The sequence below is a fragment of the Microplitis demolitor genome, chromosome 9 (assembly GCF_026212275.2).
Source record: "Microplitis demolitor isolate Queensland-Clemson2020A chromosome 9, iyMicDemo2.1a, whole genome shotgun sequence".
Classification (NCBI taxonomy): domain Eukaryota; kingdom Metazoa; phylum Arthropoda; class Insecta; order Hymenoptera; family Braconidae; genus Microplitis; species Microplitis demolitor.
The window spans coordinates 17294961-17313848 of record NC_068553.1 but is presented as its reverse complement, the minus strand read 5'-3'; the positions used below and the strand labels follow the sequence as shown (position 1 = coordinate 17313848).

The 18888-nt window shown below is 34.3% G+C and overlaps 1 protein-coding gene across 1 annotated transcript; it reads left to right on the top strand.

Annotated features, from left to right (window-relative positions):
• The first annotated feature begins 396 nt into the window (after positions 1–396).
• Positions 397–3582, top strand: LOC103575102 (zinc finger protein Noc). The gene is made up of 2 exons (XM_008554736.3): positions 397–721; positions 816–3582. Exons 1-2 carry the CDS (start codon positions 635–637, stop codon positions 2211–2213), a joined length of 1485 nt encoding a protein of 494 aa, XP_008552958.1. The 5' UTR covers positions 397–634; the 3' UTR covers positions 2214–3582.
• Positions 3583–18888: the final 15306 nt, after the last annotated feature.

Below are 18888 nucleotides of genomic sequence, written 5' to 3'. Positions count from 1 at the left end.
CACAAAAATAGATGTAGATGAGCACAAACTTACGGGGCAAAGGGAATGAAGACGGTTGATTGTAGTGGTAAAAGAAGGAAAGGGAGTGCGACGAGGCGAGGACGAATAAGCGAGAGAGAGAGAAAGAGGAGAAGGGCTGTAAAAGCGGTGAAATATCAAAGCCGGGATGGGAGCTGTCATCGTCGGGCCAACATCATGGGTGGCGTGTTAAATTAGAATGCCTCCCCTACCATTCACGACCATCGCCGACCATCACCGAGATCCGTACCGACATTCCCTCTCTGCGGATACCCGAACAGCTTTTAGTCGCACTACTGCAGTAGTGGGGATGCTAGCAAACTACATGCTAAAGGTACTGACGTGCAGTGCTGGAGGGGGCTACGTCACCAGATGGAGCTGCGGGTTGTAGTCTCACCACACCAAGCGACTGGTTACTGACGACGTTCATTGCATCCTTGGAATGCGTACGAGACGTTTAATTTAGTTTGTATTTAATCTACTTTAATAAAGTCGTCGATCATTTGGATTATTGTTAATTATATTGTTACGAAATATATCGTAACAAGCTGATTAATTGTGATTTAAATTCTATCTGGATTACAGTGCTGTGTGATTAATATAAGTGTTAAACCAAATGGTTGTGCTAGAAGAAGGCGGTATGTTGACCACTGGACATAATCAGTACTTACAACCAGATTATCTGTCACCGCTTCCAACAACGGTTAGTATTCATTTTTTGTTTATTTTTTTCCTTAAAGTCTATGGTTTTGAAAGATACTAAACAACAGTATTTCTGTTTTCTTTTTTAATTACAGTTGGATGCGAAGAAAAGTCCACTGGCATTGCTTGCCCAAACATGTAGTCAAATAGGAGCGGATTCACCAACGAAACCCCTGATTTCACCATTAGATAAATCATCTAAAAGTGGAATATCTAGTGGTGCGAATGCACGCTCACCGCCGGCAGCAAAATTAGAACGGACACGCAGTAGTCCGTCGGAACCGAAACCACTGGCTTTTAAACCATACGAAACTAATGTACTGTCTAATAAAAAATCAAGTGATGATGGCAGACCTGCATCAAAAGCTAGTGTGCACAGTGCTAGTGGTAACGAAAGTTCGAGTGCTAGTGATAATGTTGATAAAAAATCGGGTGGTAATCGAACACCTCTTGGACGTAAATCAGCTTCACCTAGTGTAACAAACTCTGGTGCTAATAGCAGTAATAATAATAGTTCATCATCACCAGTTGACCGTAAAACACCAGCACAAGATTGCGAAAAATCAATTTCTCCACGAAATAGCAATGGGGCTAGTCCTATTATACGGTCAGGTATGGAAGTATTGTCCGGTGCTACTGGTCACACAAAAGAAAGTTTAAGTGCTGCTTATAAACACTCAGCATTAAGTGGTGGTTTTACTAGTGGTAATCCATTGTGCTGCCCACCGGGATTAACGGAAAACCCAGCATTCAGGCCACCATTTGCTGGTGGATCTCCGTTTTCTCATCATCATGCGGCAGCCGCTGCTGCATTACTCGGTTATCCGTCGGCAGCCGCTACTGGCAATCCTTATCTAAGTTATACTCGAGTTAAGACACCAGCTGGTGGTGAGACTCTTGTACCAGTTTGTAAGGATCCTTACTGTACGGGTTGTCAGTACAGTATGCACAATGCCCAAATGATGATGACTGGCGGACCTTGTCCAAGTGGATGTACTCAATGTGAGCATCAAAAGTACGGCTTAGCAATGGCGCTTTCGTCCTTAGGACCTATGCCACCCCCGTCTCTGTCTTACCCCGCATCACTGGCTGGTGGCAGACCTTACGTTTGTAATTGGATTGCTGGTGAAACCTACTGTGGCAAACGATTCAATACATCCGACGAACTGCTTCAACATCTGAGAAGTCATACAAGTTTTGGTAGCAGTAATGATCATGCCGCGGCACTTCTTGCCGCCGGACAACATTCACATCCACAACATCCACTTCTTTCGCCGTCGGCGGCTTTACATCGTGCTGCTGCGGGTGGCAGTTATCCAGCTCCACCATTGAGTCCACTCAGTGCACGGTATCATCCATATGGAAAACCACCCGCTGGCCCACTACCTGGCTCTCTCGGGGCCTCACCCTACAGCGCATTCAATACTCTGGGTCCTTATTACTCGCCTTACGCCATTTATGGACAGCGTATTGGTGCCGCAGTTCATCCGTAAGGTGGGTTGTTCGGGTTAATACCGAAATAGAGCTTTCAAGATTTAAAAATTACTGAAATTATTACTAATAATGAAGTGTTTTTTTGTAAATAACGCGCGGTAAATTAAAATTGTATAAATTTTATTTAAATATGTCTAAAATTATAAATATATTGATAAATAAATATATAAATATTAACTTCAACAAATTATTATATATTTATGGATACATACTGTAATAAATAACTAAAAAACTAAAATGAGATTCAATGCATCATATATCTTAATGAATCAAAACACGTCTTACTTTCTGTCTGGACTAATAAGTGATGGTTGTTACTCGATAATAATTGCAAGTATAGTTTAACTATACTTATCACACAAGCGACAACTGATTTATGAGCGGGCATTATAAAACATTGCGTTTACACGATTGTTGGTCCACTCGATTATAAATTATCAAGCGATATCACAAGTGTGTCTGTATACAATGTGAATGTATATATGTATGGTTTTATGTACGAACTGCGTACGCGGGTGTGCATTTGGTGTGTGTGTGTGTGCATGTGTGTTGCGTCGGTATAAATAAAATGCAAACTCATTGGCGTGGATATAATAAATTCATAAATCTCCATTTTCATTTTAATAAAATTTCATTTATTTATTATACATCTTATTTAAATATATAGATATTGTAAGCAAATATGCACACATATTTATGTTAATATTATCTGTGAGTAAAGAATTTATATTGATTTTTTCTTTGTATGATAAACGATTAAGCTTAAAAAACAACCTGGAAATCGGTGTCAATGCACTCGTTTTCTTTGTTTTCATTTCAATAATGGTGATTCGTGTTTTTTTATGTCCATTGTATAACTGTGATATTTATATTTTTCATCTGTTAAAATAAAAGACAAGTAAATGCTTCCGTCATGTAGATTAGTGTCGCACAATTTAATTATAAAATTTAAAAAAATCAATGAATAATGAAATAAAAATGAAAAAAAAGTTATGTGCAAAATTGATGCTTGTCAACTGTCGGATCAATGTCTTATCGGCGCACACTTGGCCCACGATGCACGACATGTCACTCACTGTGTAAATAGGAATTGTAAATATCGTTGAGTTTCCATACTGCTTTAATAAACATGTTTGTAGAATCAAATAAGTGTTAAACTATTTATTTATTCATAGTCATTTGTTTTTCCATTGTGTATAAGGTATATAAGTTTATCATGTTAATTAACTCGTCAACTCATCGTCATTATCATCATCGTCGACCTAATCATTTTATTTTTATCATAATCGTCATAAATTATGTATTATATTCTGCCGAGTATTTAATTTCATACTGATAAATATTATCAACGTCAAACTTGGGGTCACTATAATGAATACTATTATCTTTTTAAGATTGACATTTAACTATTCCTTACTTTAATGTGAAAATAAAAATTTTTTCTATTTATAATAACTAAACTATTCATTACATTTTGTAGTATTTGAATTTTTAAATTATCAATTTGTAAAAAAAAAACAATTCAAAGCATAATAAAGTTGCCTATAAAAAAAAAAAAATTTGTATTGAATAGAGTCTTTAAAAAAAATAGTAATATCTGAATTCTGTATGGTGTAGTCATGCGAATTATTTGAATTGGAAGTCTTTTAGTAAAATAAAATAAAACGTTTCTAACCCACTGTATTGCAATGCTATAAAAATATTTTATTCAAGTTAGATATAAAGTCTACAAAAAACAAGCGTATTTTTTACCGTACATAAAAATATCTATAAGAGTAAATAACAAGTGTAGATACAGAGAATTTTTTTTTCTCGTCCTTCCTTTCACCGTCATACATCCTTCAGCTTTCAAAGAGAGCGCTTTAAAGTATATGTGAGTAGTGCTCATGCGCTGGTCCCAATCCCCGGGGCGCAGAGACTAAATTTATTTCTTTCATTACGAGCGAAACGGGTCGTGAGTTCTCGGATATCAGCGCCGCAAGGCGGGGCGCATAAATCTGCAGTGTCGAGCGAACGTCGAGCCTCAGCCAGAGCTAAATCTTTACTACAGCTACAACTATAACTACTACTACTACTGGAACAACTATACATGTACATGTTTCGGTTTAGCCGTAGCACGCTAGGGATGTCGAAGATTGAGAGAGAAAAAGGTAAACGAAAAGAGACGCTACCGCCACCCCACATCTATATTATATATATATATATATATATTTACCGGGTGGTACCTACTTCGTGTAGTGGCAAAGTGGCACTGCCTGAGGCTGTGAGCCTTCTCACTATGTTATAAGATTTGACTATAGTGAAGCTGTACTATACATATTTTATATACACACGGTTAACAGTGAAAATATTCCAACGGTGATATTACGCGAAGATTAATAGCTCGCCATTTATATTTTAACATGTACTATATGTTATATTCTTTAGATTGGAATTTATGTTATTCTGAACAATTACCCACGTCACCAGTTATTAATTAGTCAAATGGATCTTAGCATATAGTAAGATCACATCACTAAGAGGCTTGAGAGCAAAACGTCTTAAGACGATGTCAGATCATACCCTGCATCTCTCTTTAACATACATCCTAAGATAATTAAATCAGATCACATCAAGCCACTTCGCATTATTTATTGGGTCTGCAGATTCGAAGTCAGATTATGACATTCGTCTACCACATCTTCAAATAAAAAAGTTAGATCGTGAATTTTTTCAGCTGCTACTTTAAGATGAATCCAGATCATGTCACAATTTGTTACGAACATCATTTTTTGATGGGATCAGATCGTATCGCTTACTTATAATATGATCAGAAATTTTTCGATGAAGCCTGATTATATATTTGTAATTGAAATAACTCTTGTTGCACTTTTTGAAATACGCTATTTACAGAAGATCATTAGTTTACACTGCGTTAATTAACGTATTTCAAGATAAGACATAAATCATGTCATACATAATTTATCTCATATACTCTGCGAGCCAACTCATTATTCATTTAATCATTTAACTTGGACAGATATCACCCAGCTCTCATTAACACACATCTAAAAAAAGCAAAAAGACTCGATCATCAGTAACACATTGAATGTGGTAGGATTAGCGTGAAAATCGACTAACGTTTTAATGGACAAGTCAATGTTGTCTACATGATGGATGTTATTTTATTGATGGATTTTTGCTTCATGTCACTTCGTCATCCCTAACAGTATATGTCGTACATATAGTATATAGAAGAAGGCAAACCATCAACGAGAATACGTGACCATCGGTACGTCAATTCTAGCGAGTGAGACACACGTCAAGTACGTGACTAGTCAATGCGGTCTGAACTAACGTCAATCTATCTTTGCAAGTCTTGCTAGTCACTGTCAACAATATGCGGTATATCAATAGCTTGTTCCAACTGAGAGACGACTTGCCACATCGAATATCTAACCTGACATCCCAGTCATAACAAAACCATTTTATTTATAATTTTTGTGATTTCTAGAAAAATCGCTCCGAATCTATATTTTTATATCTTTAAGGACCAGTTTTTCAAACCGGGTTTGTAAGATCGAAAATATTTCGTCTCTTCGAAAATATTCTATTACTATTTATGATATGGTCGTTAAAATGATCGAATAATCTATCTTTTGCCAAAAAATCTATTTCATGATCGCACCAATTGATTTTCAACCATCTAATAATGTCACTAAACAGTATCTAGATATTCAACGTACAACAGTTTATTAACTGTTGTACGTTGAATATCTAGATACTGTTTAGTGACATTTCGTACTAGTAATAAGCAGTCTATAGCAAGTGTATATTGAGTTATACTGATGAGCGATGTGTACATTGTGACGAAACCACTATGTACAAAATGAAATACCTTAACAGTTACCAACACCTTCAGCAAGTCATTCAATAAGAATGATAGATGTAGACTATTTTCGAAGAGACGAAATATTTTCGAAAAAATACATGTATGCTATTCTATTTATATTGTTGAATTTAATAGATATTCTTTTATCTATATATTCTTTTAGGCCCAGATAAAAATAAACGCAGTTTGAAAAATGCCCTGAAATTGTAACAATCATTATTGTTTTTTTTTGGAAAGTGCTACCATATTTATTCTGAATAGAACTGAATACTGAATATATTGCTGATAAAATTATATTTGCAGAATCAAGTATCTTGAAAGGAATCTTATAATTCATTCATAATAACAGTCAGTAAAATAAGGTCTTAATACAAAGTCACTGCAAAGTTGAAAATTTTCATTGAAATTGATTTTATCCAGTTATTTATACTGTCATGTGTCGATTAAGTTCTTATTGTAGGAACTTATGACTTTCATTTAGGGTCAAATATAACCAATATGACGTTTTCAGGATCATAAAATTACGTTAAAGTCATACTATAACATTAAATTTTTTAAGCGCCCAATCTGAAATGTATAAAGAGTGACACTTCCAATATTCGCCTAACTTTGTATACAAAACATATGTGACTTTATATAAGTTTTTATATGACCTCAAGTTATAACTTGATATAAGTATGTCATTGAGAGCAGCATTTGAGTTTACAACGGTCTAAGAATTGAAAAAAAATTCGTGACTCAACAAACAGAGTTTTTTCTATGTTTACTATTCACAATTGACTAAAATTATAGAGTAAACAAATTTAAAAGAAACAATGACTTGAGCAATGAATAGGCTACAAACTATACAAATTTATAAAGAATCGATATGTTAAACTCTGCGGTAACTGTTTTGTCGTGTAGGACAATAATGATCATGAAGTATAAAGTTCTGTACATATGTAGGTATACTCGGCATATGAATATGCATAAGAATATCTATATATAGTGGTATTCTTTTTTAGCCATAGGCGTGCGTTTGCCAGAAGTGGGACAAAAGAGAATCGGATCACCACTTTTTAACTCGCCTCCCAGCGACATATTCAAACAGTCCATTTTAGCCAGTCTTTTCATACGTTGTATGCCTGTCTCGTTTATATATATATATATATATATGGTTAAAGTGAAAATGCGCTCACAGTATTTATAGAAGGCATCTGCGATGGAAAAAAAATAAAATAAAAAACAAGCAGCATGACAAAAGAAGAAACGAGCATGTCAGTGCTTGACTTTTCGTACACAAAATATCTGTCTCCCGCGGCGCTTCGTAAAGAGACACAAGAACCGTGACCGACAAGATGACATTGATATAACGTGTCTTGCTTATACCCTTCACTTCTTTTATCCTCTTCTCGTCGACACGTCGAGATTATCCAATTTTGCAGCCCACAACCGTCCTCAAAATATTAGTGTCATTGATCTTGTACCGTTTTACATACTGCTTTTTTCTCTTTTATCACGCACACACACCCACACATACTTACATAAACACCCAACGCACAAACGTGTGTACACGTTCTTCAAATTGTCAAGACTTGTAAAATCATTTAGTTCATTAGTAACATTAAATAACCTCTCCATTTTCCCGTATCCATTTTGACCGGTAAATTAGCGGCCGACGTTACCATGGCTCTCTAATCATAGCGCGAAATTTTCAAAAGTTCGCAATAAAGGAATTCTCGATGTTCGAGTGAGCCGTAGTGTTGTATAATAAAATTTATATTGCAATACTTAAAAAAGATTAATTAGCTTAGTTGTGACCTCTGATATGAAATATCTTGAAACATTTTTTACAAGCAAAATATAGAACTAACCATGATGTATGTTAAGGCATCATCTGAGAAATAATGTGAGCGTATATATGAGAGAGGGAGAAAGAGAGAAAGGGATTGAAAGACCGTAAAAGAGTAAGGGAAGGGGACGCAAAGAGAATGGAAGATGATGGATTACAGTCGTGTCGTGAAGCCATTCATCACCACCATCTATCAAGCACCCCTTCACCTTACATCGAAATGCGAACATTCGACGGCTATCTACTTGCCTGGAGAGCAGGTGATTAATGTCGAAAAGGCGCCTACGTCCCGCACCTCCATCGCTACCAAGTTGCCTCTGCCAAATGATACCTTGTTTATATGTCTTACAATAATGCCTTCAATATATGAGCATTTGCCATTTGTTTCAATTTATTTTATCATTTTTCTTCAATCTAATGAATAAAATAGTTTATACAATCTGCGTTAGATTGGTATATAAACAAATTACAGATAGTGTATATGTTTGTAGAAGTTTATGTATTCTACAGGGGTATCAGAAACTTTCTCGGCGTATTAGTGAGATGAGGACAGTTGAGATAGGACTTTGATGAGGAAACTTGGGGTTAATTATGTTTGGGACTCGGGTGATAAGAAGCCGGAAAGTTATTTAGTAAAGACCAACGATGAGGCGCAAAGATCGAGGTAAAGTGAGCACAGTGACTTTGATAATAATGTTAAACATTAAAATAGACAGCAGATAGCATTCATTTTAGAATATTTACAGTTCAAAAATTTGAACTCAAAAAGAATCGAATTCAAAATTTTTTATTATTCTATTTGGATTCAATTAATTGATACTAAATATCACTACTCACTGTCACAAATTCAGAGAACTTCAAGTTTCAAGCATTATAAATATAAATAAAAGATATTATATCCGTGGGTATATATATATATATATATATATATATATATATATATATATATACTTTTAAAATAGTGATAAAAAAAAATAGTAAAGTTGGGACAGTGAAATAAATTGAGTTATTAACGCGACGGTGTCACAATAAATTATGATGAAGCGGCGGGTAAAAAGGAACGGGCAGAGACGTGGTCGCGAGAGGTCGGACGGAGCTAACAGCGGTTGATTGCCGGTTGCTCGTTTGTCTCCATATAGCCTGACAGCGACGCTCTTGTGGAGTAACGTCAGCACCGAAAGGCCCGTGTAACACGTGGTGAAAATGCTCCAAGCAACTACAAACACAGAGACTCGTACACACGGACACTTTTATATATATATTAGCAAGCCAGACACACTCATCTTTTGAACGTTACTCTTTCGTTGGTGCTCGTAATTAGCCCTGTCCATAAATTGAAACAAATGGTCCTATGCGAAACAACTCAACGACCAGGGAACCAAGATGGGTGTCCCTTCTCACGCGTTCTTTTGCGTTTTTACAACGTTAACGTCACAAATATACATGAGAAAAGTACAGTAGTCGTTTATATATTATACATATGAGTAATGGTAAGAAAAAAATTCATTTTTAATATATTGTTATAGAAACTCGTCACAAGATTAATTTGTACTCCCAAGCCGAAATTGAAACCCTTGTCAGAACCTAGAAATTCTAGAACCAAAAAAGAAAAGAACTTACTGAGTATTTTACTTGTAAAGAAGAACAACTCCTATATGAATCCTAAGAAGAGTATAAAGTATGAAAAATACTTCTTTAGGTCTACTTAAAAACTTCAAGTACTAAAATAGGTCTGTTCAAGTATATTGAGTACTTTAAGCGAAGTTAAATTTCGGCCAGTTTAGAAGATACTACATAACTTATTTCCAAGTAAAATTATTGTTTGTTTGCTGTATTATAATTCGCAAAAATAGATTTCCTGAGATTCCAAAATGGTCGGAACATTTCTTTGGATCTTAAAGAGGACATAGTAAAAATTGCAGGACTAAAACCAATAATTTATCTTTTTAGAAGATTTTCCCAGTGGGAAGTTCAAAAATATGTCGACTTTGTTTCAGTATCACGAATAAAGCAGATGTGATGTGGCATTAACGAAGACAGACCGATTTAAATTATTGGGCAACGCAATTCTGTCGACAAGAGGATGGTTGTTAGCAATGCACTGGTATAAACTACTATTCCTGAGTTGGGATCGAAAAGAGATTCTTGTTTGTTTTTATGTGACGGAAGAGTAGCCAGACGAGCGGACAAACAAACGAATTGATGGACAGAATACCAGCGGAGATCAGAATGGATGGATGGATGGATTGATGGACGGGTGAGAGGTATATAGGCATTGAATTGCCTGCAAAAGGGAACCGCAGCTATATAATACACTCGGCCAATGTCCTAACTACATCTGACATCACCCTCTTCTTATTATTCTTTCTCTTTTGGATTTGCGTCGCTATTAATTACCTTTAAAGCTTCTGAGCCGCACGATGGTTTCAGACGCTCCTTCGATCATTCGCTATCAGTGCCAATCAATCTCTGTTTTATCGTACGGAAGAAAAATAAACCAACACAATATACTATATATATACATACGATACAAGATAATATTCCCTTAAAAAAGTTGGACGTGTAGTAAATATATGATCAAGTTTATATTATCTTCCGTAGTTGCTACGCAATAATGTGCATAATCATCATAGTTGTTAGTAAAATAGATTTTATTAGCTTTTTATTTATCGATAGCTATAACCTAACCTATTTATACTAAAATAACCAATTTCTAATAAGATCATTTGTAATAAGAAAAGTTTGAAGGTCATTAAGTAAATTAAGTACTCAATAAGTTCTGTTCTTTCTTGATCCTAGAATTTCTAGGTTATAGTTTTAAATTTTGACTGTGGTTTGGTTATACTTATCGTGAGACTATGAAATTACAAACCAAGTTGGATTTATGGACGCGTTTTTATCAAAGATATTTATATATATATTTTTCTTTTCAATTTTTTTTTTTGGTTGACTTCATTTATATTACTCTCCGATGCGAGGCGCGTGACATTTGAATAGTTGAGCGTCACGTTTTCAATTTTCTACTCTACTCCCGTTGCCTTTTGCTGTGCGAGAATAAACGTGTGTAAATGTATACACACACAAACATATATATGTTTACACACTGCGATGTATACGAAAGAAAGAGAAGGATGATATACAAGAGAGAGTTGTGCTCAGCGCGAGCTGTCTTAACTTGTTCACCGGGCTGACAGCCATCTCGCGCCGCACTCCCCTTAGATAAATGAGAATATCGATCGGACAGCGTCAATTATAAATTTGACACCGCTATAATATGCTCCCGAATTCTCAGTGTGAGAGTGAGTATAGAAAGCGAACGAACAGTGGAATATAAAAAATAAAAATGGAAAAATAAAAGAAGATAAGAGAAGCTAAAAAAAATTTTAAAAAGCCAAATACTCGAATGCCTGATGCAGCTTCCAATAATGGGACAAAAGTCTGGTGATTTTGCGAAAAAATAAATAAAATAATGGGGGGCGCGATTGTTGAGGGTAGTGATACTGAAGGGGATAAGGGAGGTAATTGTCGCGCGCAAAAGCGCATAGTGCTGCAGTTTACCCGCCAACGACGACGAGTGTTGGAAAGGGGCTTAATCGACTGCCATGCACCGAACGAACAGAAACGTCGATACCATGCATCCGCGGTAATTTTTCTCCTCTTTATTTTCATTATATATATATGTATATGTATATATCTATATGTGAATGCAAGTTCGCGCGTGTTTGCATTTACATATGCCAAATTGTGAATTTTAGTTAAATCGAAAATTTATTCCATGACGAATAATTTTTACGAAAGGTAAATACATATGATGAAAATTACAATTGGAAGATATATGTAAAAAAAAATTCTTTATCCCAAATATATATAAACGTAAAAATATAAGTGAGTGAGTAGTAAATTGCAAAATGCGGTTCAAGTTGTGCTTTTAGCAACCTGTCGAGTTCAACGAGTCTCTTTTAGTTCTTGCTCGCTTTTGCTGTTTTCTTCATCCGGTCCCTGACAGTTTTCATTCCCTTTCTCTCACACCCCTTCGTTTTATCCTGTTATACTTATCCACGTTGATATTCTACATCACTATTCACACCTCGTTTTCCCCGAAAACTTTGCAATTATATTTGTTTAGCATGCAAATAATATTTAATAAATAATTATCTGAATCAGTTCGTTTATTTTCATTTTTTCATTGTTCTGCAGATCATGCATGCTGCTGAAAAAATGTGAGGAGTTTTATTTTTGAGCATATTTTTGATTAGCTGCTTACGCATGTTCTGTACATGGACTACAAAAAAACATCAATACAGAAAAAATTATGTGAATTCATGTTTCTAGAAATTTATGAATTAAAATTCAGTACATGATCGCTAAAAGATCCTCAACATATCACTAATTTTGTTTTAATCTGGTCTATAAAAGAAACGAATTCGTTGTATTTTTTCCAAATGCACAGTAACCAAAAATTGTTCTACTTTTATATAAAATTGCCCATACTATACGAGTGTGATATAGCAAAAGATGAAGATTTAGAATCGAGGAAGTGAAGAGAGATATAGAAGAGATATAGTAGGATAGGTGCAAGTTCGATCCAGGTCGAAAAGGAAGGATTAATGGCGAGGTGGGACACTCATAGCCATAAATCCAAGCGCACAGCCAGAAATTACCGGCTTGCAAGTTGCGAAATATGACGGTCTCATAAATTCGAATCTTACGAATCGTGCACTACCACCTATCACCTAACTTGGTTGCTGCTATGTGTATGTAGCTATTGCCTGTGTATATATAAAAGCTCTATGCCAAATAGTATTGTTGTGTATTTTTATGTCTCTCTTTCATTAGATTGATTTATTATTACAATTTAAATTCGATTTTCATGTTTTATTATGACAAGTAGCTTCAGAAGCTATGTCTAATTTTCGTAAATATTGGTTATTTATCACAAAATGTCTTATCCACGAAAAAAGTGAATTAGTAAATTTAAGGAAATGTATTTACAGTTTGCTTTAACGATACTTGTTTCGAGTCAATATTTTTATAAACTATGAACATGCCCGAGTAAAAACATTCGGCCAAAAAGCCTAAATTTGGCCGAAATCATAGAATTGTTTTCAAAAGAGCCGAAATTTTATCATTTTCAATAAACAACCCGGAAATTGGCCGATCAATTTCGATGAATAAATTTTGATATAATCGCGTAGGCATAAAAAATTTTCAATAGCAAAATTTTTTGTTTTATTTGCAATAAATGGCAGTCGTAAAACAGCTCATAGATTATAATTTGAAAAGTGTGAAAACTTTTTAATATATTTTAGTTAAAAATTCATGTGTTTACAAGTTTCAATACGCCAAATAAATATATCAAGGAATATAAGTTGGCTATATATACCACCGAGACTTGAGATATTTCCTGTGCTGTCATGCAAAGTCTTTATCCGTAAAAATACGTATACTATTATATTGTACATAATAAGTTCGTTCACGAAAAGGAAACGACAAGGAGACAAAAGTATGCCATATTTTTAAAACATTCCCGTTATTTCTTTTTTTTATTTTTATTTCTCTTATGTACCGGAAATAGATATACACTCAAATAAATGTATATAAAAGGCTAACTTTTAAACTCTAATTGTTTTTATCATTTAATACCTTCTCATCTAATTATTAAATTCATGAATAAAGTAAAAGTTGCTCTCTACAACTAATTGCCTAATTAACCGATTATATTAAAAAAACTTGCCCAAAACTAACGATTTTTAAAAATTTATCACAGAAGCAATCAATGCGCAACTCGAAATAATAATCAATTGTTCATATATATACTATATGTCAGCTACATATTATTCTGTATTACTATAAGAAGTTTTTGTATAGCGGTTTTATTATGAGAGCTTTCTTGGCAACCTCTGTTAAGTAATTTTTGTAAAGTTTCATTTTAAAACCCCGATGGACAATATAACTAATAAACCAGTGACATTTAACTCGTTTCTGCTGTAATAAAATTACCCAGGGACGTATAAAAATAAAAATAAAAAAATAACAAGAAAAAGAAATTGAATTCAGCTTGTCGGAATGTAACAAGTAAAAATCACGGTCACTCAGCACTCGATCGCCGCCGCTTTGACTGTGTATCCACACGCTTCAATCACTTTTTATCTTAGTTCAAGTTTTTTCTGTTTTATTTGGGGCCACTGGCGTATATATACATTTGTGCGGGTATGTGTGCGTATATGTGTGCGTCTAAATGAGAAACGCGCAAGGCCACGTCAAAGCACGCTGAGTCGCACTTAATCTCTGTCCCGTCAACTGTCACTTTGTCGGATTCTATCGTTTAGCGAATAACGTTAATGCCGTGCACGCTGGCAAGAAAAGAACCAGCGACATGAGCAGACGAGTAAACGAACAGTAACTTGGCAACGATCGTTTCAACCGGTTTTTTAAAATATTTATTTTGTTGTTTTATTGAGGGATGTACATCAACTTGACTGCAAATGCCAAAATAATTTTTATGCTCGACTCTCATTATAAATTAGTTAATGATTGTTAGATACTTCTACGCTATTACGAAACTATTTTTTGCAGAATGTTGTCTACAATGATAAAGTATCCGTTGCCAAGAAAATCAAACTATTACTGAATATTACCACATTATTTTAAATAATAAATGACTCTGTAGGTAATAAATTTTACTGTCAGAGTAAATCAGAAAAGTTGGACTTTATATTCAAATGGTGATTCATGAATGGCCGCTAGATGTCGACAGCGCACAACCCTCTCTCACTCGCTAAAACAATCAGTGATCATGGCTGTGTGGTCTAAGGTGTAAGACTTGAGTCTTTTGAATTTGATCACTGACCAGATGTGGGTTCGACTCTCAGCAAAGCAGAAATAATTTTTCACACACATAGTGTGAGGCCTTTTGGTCTTGAGATTCGTCTGATCACCAAGTTTTGAATTTGAATTCGACTAAGTCGGGCAAATATGAAGCTTATTAACAAAAGTTCAAATCTGCTTTTCAAATTGCAAAACAGTAACTGGCTCTAATGCAGACTTACAATCTACGTCGTGCATTTCGACCAAAGCAATTAGTAAATGTTGGTCGAGTAGTTTGACTTAAAACGCATCTATAAAAGTAAAATAAAACAGCGATTCAAATTCAAAGCTGTACATAGTGCATGTTCAAAATAAACTTGCTTGATCTAAACATAAAAAAAGTGTGCGATCATTGCGTTTTCGCATTCATACACCAGTGTACCAACTAACTACATGCTTGATGGCGTCACAATTCAAGAAGTTGAGTTTATCAAGGACCAGGGTGTCATAATAGACAATAAGTTAAGGTTTACTCGACACACTGAGTAGCTGTAACCAATGATGCTAACATGTGCTACAGCAACATTTCGAAATGTACCCATTTTTGAAAAATGATATAAGCCCTTAATTTTTCCCTCATATATATTTACCAAAAAAGGGAAAGGTTACAAAATATTTTATTAAAAACCATTAGACACTTTTTTGAATACCATTCAATTAATACTAACTTATGTGGATAATCGTTGAGTCAAATTGCTGCGTAACAAGGTTTGTTACTTGGCAAGCTGCACATTGAAATACCGGCATTTGGGGCCATTAAAGTGGCGTCGATTACGCTTAGGTGGACGACGGCGGTATGTTATGTTTACTCATATATGAGTTGCCGAGTAGGTGAGAGAGAAAGAAATAAGTGAAAGAGACAAAGATAGACAGAATGAGGAGGGTAATTGCTATATACGACGGTAATTGAGCGGTGTCGCACGATATACATCCGATGTCCATGTGCAAAATATTATCCATGTAAAACGTGGCTCCATTAGCTCGCCGAATAAAATTGATGGGCATACTCCTGCCACACGTAAATATATGTATATAGTATGTATATAACCCCTGTATCGTGAGTAATAATAATTTGTTTCAACGAGCAATTATTTACCTATTGATTTTGTGCGCTTTGTCATCCTTTCTCATCATTATCCATACGAAACAATATTCGTTATCACACGTATATGCTGTTGTTATTCAAAAAATATATGCATTTGAAATTGAGTTGGGATAAAAATTTATTAATACATTTTTAATATATTATCATTCAAAATGAAATATTATTAAAGTAAATTTCAATTTTGATATATATTAATATTAAGAGCTTATCTTTTAACAGACATCTTATTTCACCTCTTTGTAACTATTTAATAGGGCGTTTCGAGAAAAAAAAATAGTGGATTTTTTTGATCCAGTCTAATATATATATATAAACCACATGTCAATTTAATCTCATCATTTAATTCGAATAATTCATGACAGAATTATTATTATCTCAATGTAAAATAATAATTCATCGCTTAGATCTATAAGCAATATTTTCACATTATATGTACATATATATGTATATAACAGTATTGACTGCTGATACTTTTAATCTGTATACTTAACGAGAAGTGCAACTTAACCGTAGATTTAATAATCGTCGGCTAATCGAGTCAATTATTATATATATATATATATATATATATATATATATATATACAATCATTCATACAGTTAAATATATATGCGCATACCGTGACAGTTACATACTTGCCATAATTCTTCAAGATAACCATGACGGAAAAAAATAAGGCGAGGCTGATGGAGACAGTGTTTATATATCGCTCTCCAATGTTCAAGAAGTGAATTATAAATTATGCAGTATAACTCAAGCTTTTATCCGGTTGTTTAACGTAATTTGTTTTATTAATATATGTGATCCGCACACTTGGCGAGAAATAATATCGTAAACGTTTATTTTATATTCAGGCATAAATAAATATAATGTTTTATATGGACGCATTTAAATAAACATATATGTGAATGAATGCACGGGTAAAATGGCTTTGGTGATTTGATTTAATGCTGCAGACTAATGAATATTGACTGAATGAATCGATGATATTGCGGTGAAAGTTAGAACTTTATATCCGCAGGTTAAATATATTTTAAATAGACATATCAAGACATATTAAAAATTTAAAAACATCAGAAACGTCGAGTTTTATTAACTTTGGAATATGATACGATAATTACCTGAGAAAATTATATGTAAATAATATTGTTATGTATTTACTAATGTATATAATTTTTAAGTATAGGTTAATGCAACTTTCATGTTAAAAACTCCAGTATGTTGAGAATTTAATTTTATTTAAAAAACTTACGTATAAAAAAATAAATATCTATTATTGCATTAAATTCATATTTTTTTTAAAACTTAATGAGTTTTTGCTATTCAATGCATAAAAAAATATTTTTCGAAGTGTTTTGGGCCTTTTTTCAATAAAATTTTATCGTTAGGCGTGATTTCGACCAAATCGAGCCTTTTTGGGTGAATATTTTTACCCAGGTACTGAGGTGAGCACTTGAGTATTTCAGTAAAAAAAATAAATATAAAATAATGTTTTCTTAAAAAACGAAAATAACTGAAACCAGAGGAACGTATATATAATCATGTATATATTGCGCAAAGTTGATCGTATCCTGTCACTTTATTGCTGAATTTGCATACAATTACATAGCATATAATCGGCAGTTTAAAATCGAGTCGTTAGCAGCTTTTAGATCGTTACCGACATGTTAAATCATACGTTGAGCAAAGATCGATTGAAGGATACGAAATTAACTTGAGCTATTTCGCAAGTCTCTCATTAAAAAATAAAAAATATGAGTAAACTTGCGCGATAAAGTACGCGGGTAAAAATTTAAATTTATGAAAACACATAAAATACTAATGATTTTTACAGACAAGTGTGAACATATTAATTTGTATAATTAATTATCAAGTTATGACAATTATTAGAGCTTAAGAAATTTCAATAAAAATAGTCTATCGTAACATATTGCCGGTAGTGTCGGTTCAGAATGTTGTACCCGAACCTCTTATCGACTTGAAGCAGACCGGCGGCCTGACAGGAAGAGACCAGAATTGTGCGGAATCGTGTGCTCACTCTCCCGCCACATTTTCTATCGCACTCCATTTCTCTTTCTCTCGTAGTTTTGATCTTTTTCTGTTATTCAGTTGCCCGCTGTATGGCATTGGAGGCAGATTTACGAGGACCGCTCGGATAGCGAATGATAAACGCAAGCTGAGATAGCTTTATTTATTCGTTTGATATACTCACATACACACACAACTGCACTCATTCTCGCTCGTTTCCCTATCACTATTTTATACTTGTTCTCGTTGATATTTCCACCCTCTTCTGACAGTACAGATGACTGTCACAGGACTGTCATAAGCTTGTCACCCTGTCCGTATATTCCAGCTTTCAAGATTAATATTAAGTGTTACTTGTTTATGTGAAAAATATGTTATTAAATTTTTGTACACAAGGATTTGCTCGCGTAAGTGGATCATCGTAGTATAAATTTTGATGCAAATCAACCCAAAAAATGTTTCTATACACCCCCCCCCCCTCCCTATACGTTGCCATCAAACCGAAACCAATAACTTTCCATTTTTGGAAAATTTTCAATTTTCATAGCGAGTTGAACAAAAACGAATAAAATCAAATTCGAAACTTGAATCGGAACAGTTTATTATCTTAGTCATTGATAATTTTTATGGCGGGAAATTAAAAAGACTTAGGTACTTGAATTCTATATATCATCCCCTATAATCTCGACAAATTCACTTATTGCTTCTCTACTGAATATGTTTATCACGTTACCAGGCTCGACGCCGCATAATCTTACACCATCAGATCCGTGTCTGCATCCCACATCAGTTAGTGTATAGCATAGCATAGTATAGTAAACTGTTGTGTAAGACTCCAGGACGTGCGAGAGGAGTTACTAACGTACATACTTTATTTACGAGAGATTCAGAAGACGATATTTATGGAATTGTATGTGAATGATCAGGTAGAAACAAGAAAGATAAGTGGGCGTATCTCACCACATCTTAAAT